The sequence below is a fragment of the Protobothrops mucrosquamatus genome, unplaced genomic scaffold (assembly GCF_001527695.2).
Source record: "Protobothrops mucrosquamatus isolate PMUCROS unplaced genomic scaffold, P.Mucros_1.0 scaffold_149, whole genome shotgun sequence".
Lineage (NCBI taxonomy): Eukaryota > Metazoa > Chordata > Lepidosauria > Squamata > Viperidae > Protobothrops > Protobothrops mucrosquamatus.
In genome coordinates this window covers 1,237,256-1,247,479 of record NW_015386225.1, presented here as the reverse complement: position 1 = coordinate 1,247,479, position 10,224 = coordinate 1,237,256, and the positions used below count along the sequence as shown (strand labels likewise).

The following is a 10,224-nucleotide window of genomic DNA, read 5'->3' as shown; positions in this document are numbered from 1 at the left end:
CAAACAGTCGCGTCACATGACCGGACGGGCTGCAACCACTGACTAGGATGTGGCCAGCACCCTCGCAAGGAACCCTTTATTCACACAGAATATAGAAAGTACAGAGGAGCACACGCTTTTCTTACTGTTTTTCACTTGCATTTTTTCCTTTTCTGTTGCGCGAGATTACCTAAAAGCATTGCGCAATTGCACGAACGTAAAAGAACATTCAGCTGAATTTTAGGTTGTGCCTTGACAGCCCAATAATCGAGCTAAAATTCTTTGGCTGCCTCGGAAATCCGAAAGAGCTACTCATCTGAGCCAGATGCAAATGATGGAAACACGGTTTCTTAGACAACACAACGTATAAATAATACAGGACTCGTCGTTGGGTATCTATCTTTCTTAGGATCACGGTTGCTTTCAACAATATAAATCTAAGAAATGGGCTGCGCTGAACTGGAGGACTGTACCATTTCTGTACTATTTCTCGGCCTCATTCTGAATAAAGGGGGAGGAGTTTAAAGGTTGATTTTAAAAACAAAACGATTATAGAAAGTAAAGAGTATAAATCTTACTCTTTCTGGGATGGGAAAAGCTGGAAATACACTTAGACCCTCTTTTATTAGGGAAGGTGTCAAAATAGAATGGGTCAGATGGAATAAAAGCACATGTTTCAAACAAATATGTTAGAATGAGGTTTGAAAAATCAGTGTTTCTCAACCTTGACAATTTTAAGGCATGTGGACTTCAACTCCCAGAATTCCACAGCCAGCATTGCTGGCTGTGGAATTCTGGGAGTTGAAGTCCACATGCCTTAAAATTGTCAAGGTTGAGAAACACTGGATAGTTAAACATCCAGACACGGTGGGATCTTTGGTGCTCTCTAGCACTGGTGATGCTAGCACCGATGTTACCTAGTTTGGTAACGGAACGCCTACAAGAAAACCACCAAGCTGAGACAGCACTAAGACATCACCAGAGTTCAATCTTGAACCTCAAATATTCTCTTCTATCAATTTAGACACTTTCGGTATTATGCTTATATAAATTCCCGACAACCAAGCTCGGAGAAGGAACCTTCACCCTCATCCTACACCAGAGCTACAGATATTCACCACTATTGCAAGCTTTTTACCTGTTACTGCAGATGGATTGATTAATACTTTGTAACATTCCTGAACTGAAAGATAAAGTATCTTTATCTTCTCCAGGGGAGAATGTGTGTTGTCTTAGTGTGTTGTCTTAAAAGGATGCTGTAGTTGTCTTCTGATAAGATAGAGAACTCTTTAGTGTATATTGATATCTGGTTTGTCTCTCTGTGGACTCTAGGTAACCTTGTGATATTTTTTCCTCATTAACATCCTAAATTCTACACCCACAGGTTCCTTGAAGCTTATATGAATGAACATGCTTAGTATTATGGGGTTTAAACAGGTAACATATTTGACTTCGTGTAATTGATTTCCTATGGGAGGGGGGGAGATGTGTTTGATGTGTTAACTATAAAATAGAATGAAAGTTGATACCTGGGTTCTCTCTTTGCACGAGAGGATTCGCTTTTATAGAACTTTCTGAATAAATTGTAATTAAATGATCTTCCTGTCCCAGCTTGCATAATTGGAGGCCTGGCATTCTGGTGCATGAACCTATGGCCAGATTTGGCCATCAGTTCTTACTAAGCAAACATAGCTGATACTTAAAACTTTGTCAGGCCTCTTTGAGAATTTTTCCTGAATCAAAACATTGAGGACTTGACAATATGTTTCTCAAAGACAATGCACTATTTTGGGGAGAAACTGAAGGGTGGGCTGTTAGAAACTGATGGGGCAAATAGAACTCAAACAAAGACAAAGTTGATTATATAGCAACCAACTCCTTAGTAATAAAATCACTTCATTGAAGAGGGCTCCCCCCCCCCAAGAAAGATGCAAACTAATCAAATTGCCCTTCTTATAAGCAGCTTCCACTATAACTGGATTAATTGGATTAACTCACCTAAGGTGTTACATTGTAAAAGGAATTCTTAGGTATTCATATTATCATTTGGCTCCTAAATGCTAATTTTTATGATATTAGTAGTTACTTTTCATCAGTTTCACATGCCAAGAAAATGCCTCTGGATATGAAATAGGATGGTTAGGTATCAAATATACAGCTTCTGTCAACCTGTGAAAAACATTTACATCCTAGGCAACTGTAAAGTACCTTAACCCAGTATCTTCATTTTTAAGTAGGAAACCAAAAGAGGAAACAGAGAATACCAATGAGGGTGAAGGTTCATTCTCAGAGCTTGTGGTTTGGTTTCTGAATGTTTTGTTACCAGGCTAGTTAACATCTTCAGCAGAGTTTAGGGCAGGGGTAGGCAACCTCGGCTCTTTTATGACTCATGGACTTCAACTCCCAGAATTCCTGAGTCAGCTATGCTGACTCAGAAATTCTGGGAGTTGAAGTCCATGAGTCATAAAAGAGCCGAGGTTGCCTACCCCTGGTTTAGGGGATCAATCTCCATCCAACATCCATTGGTCTAAAGAATTTGGATTTAGAAAAGAACATGAATTGTCTTTTAAAATCTACAGGAATTTCAAGCCAATGCTATAGGAATGACAGCTGCTGCCTTTATAGAATTGGAGCAAAATAATTCCTAATCACTGGAAAGCAAGGAGTCCATTATACTTTCTCTCTCTGAAGAAAAATTATGCCTCATTGGAATCCTCTAGAGAACTCTGATCCATCAGCCTATGTCAGTGGTGGTGAACCTATGGCACGGGTGCCAGAGGCAGCACTCAGAGCCCTCTCTGTGGGCACGCACATCGTCACCCCAGTCCTAGGCCTTCAGCTGGGTTTTATAAAACCTTTTCGCTTTAGGCCTCCGCTGCTATGTGCAAAAAAAACAAGGTTCAATCAGTCAATTTCAACTTCTCACGGGAAAAAGAAAGTTCTTGCAAAGTTGGAATTGATTGATTGAACTTTTTAGTCCCACCCAGTCTGCCGTTACCAGTGCAGCCATGCCCACCCAATTGGCCACGCCTACCCAATGGGCCACACCCAGCCAATGGGTCACACCCACCCGGCACTCGACAATACATAAGTGGGTTTTGGGTTGCAGTTTGGGCACTCAGTCTCTAAAAGGTTTGCCATCCCTGGCCTATGCTATCTCTAACGAGAAGAAGAATCAAATATCATTGAGGGAGAGCGTTACTTGCCTACTACCTTCATCCAGTTCCCCAGCCCCAGTTTTTAACTCAGGGACATTTATAAATATGGACCATTCATTACTGAATTCACAACAGTAAATGCCAATATTGCTCCTTCAGATAACAATTTATTGTGCATACCAGTTAGAAGGGAAGAGGCCTCCTTGCCTCCCAATGTTCAGCAGAATCTTCCAGCAAGTAATGGCAGACTAAGGTGTCTTTGTGTCTTTGGAGCCGACAAGTGCAATGGAAAGTGCAGTGGTAAAGGAATCAGCCTTCTGAATTCCCCTCCAGAAAAGACACTTCATATTGTCCAGGGCTCTTTATAGATGCTCTCTGGAACAGGGCCTTAAAGTAATGGTCTGCAGTAGGTTTTAGAGCTCTGGGAGCAGGAAGAAACAGCTTTGTCCAAGCTGTGGTTAGAGCCTTTCATAAGGAGACTGGGTGTGCCCATCTCTCCTCTCAACCACTTTTTATTGGAAATGGCTTATACATCATTTTTTGAATGTTAAGAACTTTCAGAAGGACAAGTTTTCTTAGACTAGATGATTTTCCTATAATCCACAATGAAAGAAGATTTATGTAAGTTCAAAACTTGAAGAATGACTTTTTAAAGCAGTATTTCTCAACCTTGGCAACTTGCAGATGCGTGAACTTCAACTTCCAGAATTCCCCAGCCAGCTCTGCACATCTGAAAGTTGCCAAGGTTGAGTCCACACATCTGAAAGTTGCCAAGGTTGAGAAACTCTGTTTAAAGTTTGGAAATAAGCAGTGAGTGATTAGAATGTTGATTTTGAAAAGATTTTAAACTGACTAAGAAGGCCAGATTGATTGGAAACTAAACAAATTTGAAGCATATTTCTTGTTTGTTTAAAATCCTATTAAAGTACACGAAGCTCTGAGTTTAAGTATAAGAAATCTCTTCTTGGGAAATATTCTGGATGAGAAAAAAAAACATGAGAGGACAGCTTGAAGGATAGTTATTACAGGCAACCAGAAAGAATATTTTAACTCTGCAAGAATTTAAAGATATTTGGCAACAAAATACCCAGCATTTATTCTTTAGACTCTCTTGATTAATAAAAGTGGACTTAAAAGAAGAGATAGAAGATGATGTAGTTTGAAAATCAGGTTTTGGGGATATGGATTTAAGACTACAGGATGTAAAAATGATATTAACAAAGATGTTATACAATATCAACAAATGAAACTGGCTATTATTTCATTAGTTAAAATGGATATACAAATAATAAACCAGAAGAATGACATGGATACATGGATTTTAAACTCAGAAATGTGACTCTGGCATTTTTTTCTTTGGATTTAAAAAGGATGTGTCTTGTACCCACGTATGAAGGGATTCTTGAGAAAAACAAAAAATAGTTTTTGGAATATTACCTAAAATAAATAAGCAAGATCTTTAAAACTAAAATGAAGGCTTGCAAAGTGGGCCTCTTTACTCAAAATTAAATTGTATATGACCCCCCGTTTTTTGATAGCTTTTAATGGGTTTTTCTTGACTAGAATGGAATGATGAGGCTTTAAAAATTTGTTTATGAGGAAGATAAGAAAAGAGAGTTTTATTGCATTTTTAGAGAAAGTGATAAGCTACAATATTATGATCAAGATGAAAAAGATAAGAAATTAATTTGAGGAACATTATTGAAAGGGCTTAAAGATTAATATTTTCAATTTTTCTAATAGCTATTGATGGAATTTTTTTTAAATTTGATGAAGTGTTAAACATTTGTTTAAGCACACACATACATATATCTGGTTTAGTTATTTTATAGTACTAGCACTTAGACATATATAGTTTTGTAGTGCTTTAGGGGCCTCTCAAAGCAGTTTACAGAGTCAGCATGTTGCCCCCAACAATCTGGGTCTTCATTTTATCCACCTTGGAAGGAGAGAAGGCCGAGTCAACCGTGAGCCCCGTCAGGTTCGAACTCCTGGCAGAGAGCTGAATTAGCCTGCAATACTGCAAATATATATATTTGCACTTTCTATTTTTTTTCTTGTTTATATTCTCCTTCGTTTGGTATTCATTTTTTTGTCTTTGTAAATTTAAATTTCAATACAAATTATTATAAAAAGAAACAACAAATAATATCAGTTCAGGAACAAACTGGGAGTGAATAGCAATCATCAAGTACAACCAGAACTCCTATTGGTCTCATTAATATGGAAAATCTTGTGCACAACATAGGTTATTTGTTGTTGATTATTATTTAATTAAAAATGAAAGCATCGGAATTTGAAAATAGATCAATAGATTTTGTAAATAGATTGTGATATTAAAAACTGTGATCCTAATTCAACTGTTTTAGAATGGATTTCAATGTAACAAACTGCATATACTGTACATCTCTTCTAGCTGTGTATCTCATTAAACATCATTGTTTCTAATTCAATAAACAACATATATATATATATATATATATATATATATATATATATATATATATATATATATATATATAGATAGATATAGATATAGATATATAGATATATAGATAGATAGATAGATAGATAGATAGATAGATAGATAGATAGATATAGATATAGATATAGATATAGACAATTTTTGCTTGACATGGACAAATACTTTAGCTACTGTGCATTGTGTGACCTGCAAAGTCATATAATCTTGAATACCGGTATATGTTTTATTGAAATAAAACCAGATCCAAAGATTCATGAGGCTTCCAGCTTATGACTTTCAAGAAATCTCATTCTTCCCAGCCTAAGGTAGTTATGGAAGTCCTTTTATTATGCTTGGTTTAGAGTGCTTGTTTTCCTGATTCATCGTGAGCTCTCTTCTCTCTCTCTCTTTCTTTCTGTAAGTTGACAATGAGTTCAGTAGCCTTCAAGTTATATTAAATTAAATAAAAAATAAAATAAATAAAACACAAACGAAAGTCTAGAAGAATACTTTTATTTTTGTCAAAGGCTCTTCAAAATAATAGAGCAAACACTACTGAATAAAGTATATTCAGAATATTTTAAATGTTATACAATTTTAATAACTTGAACTTGCTTATTACATTTTAGTGTAAAATTAAGGCTTTAGTATAAATAAATTTCCAAAATAGAAAATCATATAAAATTTTTATCAAGTAAAAAAACTCCACCATTAATGACTTGATAATGTGCAAAGTGTTCCTTTTGTAAATTCCAATAAGTTCCTTAAAGTACAGTATATTATTCCCAAGTTTCAAACTTGAAGCAAAGTTGTACAGTTTGAAATTTCTTTAGGTTTAAAGGTGTCTTCTTGAGATCCTTGCAGCTCCTGTTTGATGTTGCTTGTTTTATTTTCCAATTCACTATTGCACTGTTTGGACTTCTCCAAAAGAACAATAAGTGTGTCATAGTTATGATCCTCTCCCTGTGGCTGGGATTCAAAAAATAGTGAACTATGAGAAGGATGGCTTAAAAACTGTGGATGAAGACAAAGAAATAGATTAGAAATAGCCATCTTTTTTTGAGAAATATTTTAAGTCAGAATACCCTCTGAAGTCTCATCCCACAGGATTCAGCCAGTTAGATTTCAATAATTTCATGTTTTTTTAAAAAAACCTACTTATAATTAAAAATTATGTATCAGACATTCATTGCCCAACCATCCTCTTTTGCAAAATTACATTATCATGAATCTTGGCAAACAAGGCAAATGAATGATAGTTGCTCATCCACAGAAAAAGGGCTCAGCGCAATCCTTTTAAGTTCTACTCTCTCATTGAGCCTCTGATGCAGCTTTTCCCAGTCTTTTTACCCCAGAGGAACCTTTGGGATAATTTTGAGATCACAAAGAGCCCCTGCATAAAAATGGCAAAAAATATGAAGATTTTGCAACACAATTCACTTCTAATCTATATAATCCACATTTTACATTTACAATGACAGTGAAGCGGTAGGTTTGAAGCTGATACGTGATACATAAAACTTCCCATTTTTGAAACTGCTAGCATGGGCAATTTATTAAAAAAAACTGTTCATTTTCCCCCCCAACATTATCTCTCAAGGAACCTCCAGGGACCACTCAGAGTCCAGGCTGAGAAAGACTGCACTAATGGATACTATTACGCAGGCAGTTACCAACTGAAATCAGTAAGTCCATTTGTGCTTCTCTGTTTTGAGCTGTACTTCTCAGTAGAAAGAAAAGCAAAACACACTCTTCATCGACTATAGCAAGAATTAGCAATCTTTTCAGATTGCAAAAATTCCTGCAGAATCTTGTATGGTGGAACCCTCCCCAAATCTTCTAAGCCATGGGTTCCCAACCAGAGGAGCTCACGATATTCCAGGGGATGCGAAAACTTGGGTTTTCAAAATTATAGTGTATATGCATAATTTATTGCCATTATTTTGAAGTTTTGTTAAGGGGTGCGAGAATATATCAGAAGTGTTCTAGTGGTGCGGGGTACAGAAAAGGTTTGGAACCACTGTTCTAAGCAATCTCAAATGAAGATTTGTGAGACTTTAGCTGAGGACATAAAAATAGTGCAGGATTTTCATTTGAAAAAAAGAAGAATTACTGCACACCATTTTAGCTGCTCTTTAGCTGTTTCCCTCTAACCAGAAAGATTCAGTTATATCTCTTCCAGTGTTCCGGGGTGCATTCTTTAGCTCTCTAGAGCAATGTTTCTCAAACTTGACAACTTTTAAGATGTGTGATTTCAGCTCCCAAAAATCCTGAGCCAGCATAGCTAAATTCTTTAAAAACATGTCTGGCTGGGGATTCTGGAAATTGAAGCCCACACAAGTTAAAGTTGCCAAGTTTGTGAAACACTGCTCTAAAGACCGGGAAGCTGAAGTACAACTCACAAACCTCAAACACTACTCACTCTCAGCTTAATATCTTATGTAAATGCCACTGTGTAATACAGGTAGTCCTTGACTTACAACAATTCATTTAGTGACCGTTAAAGTTACAACGGCACTGAAAAAAGTGACTTATGACCATTTTTCACACTTACGACCATTGCAGCAGCCCCAGGATCATGTGATCAAAATTCAGCTGCTTGGCAACTGACACATATTTATGACAGTTGCAGTGTCCCAGGGTCATATGATCACCTTTTTCAACCTTCTGACAAGCAAAGTCAATGGGGAAGCGAAATTCACTTAATAACCATGCCACTAACTTAATACCTGCAGTGATTCACTTAACAACTGGGGCAAGAAATGTCATAAAATGGGGCAAAGTTCATTTAACAAATGTCTCGCTTAACAACAGGAATTTTGCGCTCAATTGTGGTCATAAGTCAAGGACTCCCTGTATATCAATGAAATAATGGGTTATTTTACTTTATCACCTGAAGATTGTTATGCTAAACCCTGACCAAAATTATCAGCACTACAGTTTAAGTGGATTTAAATTAAGCAAAACGACAGGGAGGTTTGCTTATGTCCACATCTTTGACCATGAAAGCAGTATGCATCACATTGTTTGGTAAATTATACCAATTATCTTTACACACACACACACACACACACACACAGAGTGCGCAATATGCAAACCTGAATGAAATGTTGTGGCAAAGAATATGAAGGGCAAAAGGAACGTTTGATCCGGTGATAAATACAAGCTATCATACAACTGGAGAAGATGATGAATGCCAATACTGTTAGGAAGATAACTGTCACAGTTATTGGATCTGTCCCTGCAAGGAAGAAAAAAAGAAAGAAAACCTGCTCTGTTTATTTATTGTGGACCATATGATGCATATATCTTTTAATCTACTAATATTTTTCATGACATAATTATAACTGTGACAGCATTATAGCTAATGTTAGCTGCAGAGAAGAAGCAATAGCAGGTTGTATGCTTGCCTTGCCCTATTATGCAAAACCCAAGATTTAAATAGTTATTTATTGTTACAATTTATAATTATAGCCATAGAATCCATTCAAGAAAGCTAAAAGGTTTCAAAAGGATACTTGCAATGGGTTACATCTTATTTATTTGTTCAGTTTATATGGTAGCCCACTCAACTCTGGGCACTAATGAGGGTTAAAGAAAATAACTGAAAAAGACAATAAAATAATAAAATGTACAGTACTGCACCCGGGACAAAATGCAGAGCTCATATTACAATAAGCTTATATATCATTCTGGTCCAGTGTCAACTGGAAGAATAAAATCTTCAGAGCCTTCTTAAAGGCTGGCCAGGCTCTTACCTACTATATTACTATTAGTTGTTTGGGTACAACTGGTTTTACTCCACTCTCCAGGTTTATTCAGTTCTTCAATAAATGCTTGAGCCTTAAGACAATATGTTATTCCAGGATGTAAGCCAGATATTACATGGAAAGTGTGTGGTGCAGTCACGTTATCGATAGCCTAATTGGAAAGGAACAGAAAATCACAATATAATCAAGTCATAGGAGTTTTATTTTCAATTGATAATCTCCATATATTTCTATTGCTAGAAGTATAGCCTTTCCCAGATATATGTCTAGATCAATTTCAACTTTCTCAACAATGACCATGTTAGTTAGAAATTCTGCATCTTGGACTCCACACATTTGGACAGTGCCCAGGTTAGAAAACCTATTCCAAAAATATGTCAAATCAGGTTAATATAGTAGCACTGTAATCACAACGATGAAACAATGAAAAAGCATGCTACAACACTAGCATGTTATTCTTGTAGCCTGTCAGTTTTAATCCACTTTCAAGTCAGTCCTGTCAGGTAGAGCTTGTTCTTTTAACCACACTATATAGAGGCAGACACTATTAAAATTAATGTCTAAGTCTATAGTTCAAAAATATCATTCAATATGTCCAATGTTTTGCCCAATATTTTGTTCAAATCTATAATTTGATTTTGATTTTTGATTTTTATTTTATTAAATTTATACCCCGCCCTTCTCCCGGAGGACTCAGGGCGGCTTACAGCCAGTTTAAAACAATGGTACAGTACAATACAAAATTTAAAAAAGATTAAAAATAACTATTCAAATTTGGCCGCTTCTACTAAAAATTTAATTTAAAACCCCTTTAAAATACCCCTAGGCCAGTCCTGCCTGCTGAAATAACCAG

At 36.3% G+C, this 10,224-nt stretch overlaps 1 protein-coding gene across 2 annotated transcripts in view; it reads right to left on the bottom strand.

The window, feature by feature from the left end:
* Nucleotides 1-6,100: 6,100 nt before the first annotated feature.
* The window catches only part of IL10RB (interleukin 10 receptor subunit beta), an 18,192-nt gene continuing 14,068 nt past the window's right edge, over nucleotides 6,101-10,224 (bottom strand). For both annotated transcript variants that reach the window (XM_015819523.2, XM_015819530.2), the window contains exons 5-7: nucleotides 9,360-9,522; nucleotides 8,700-8,842; nucleotides 6,101-6,615 (exon numbers count right to left, since the gene is read on the bottom strand). In XM_015819523.2, coding sequence (XP_015675009.1) covers nucleotides 6,394-6,615; nucleotides 8,700-8,842; nucleotides 9,360-9,522 — 528 coding nt within the window. In that variant the 3' untranslated portion in view covers nucleotides 6,101-6,393. The remainder of the gene's footprint in view (nucleotides 6,616-8,699; nucleotides 8,843-9,359; nucleotides 9,523-10,224) is intronic.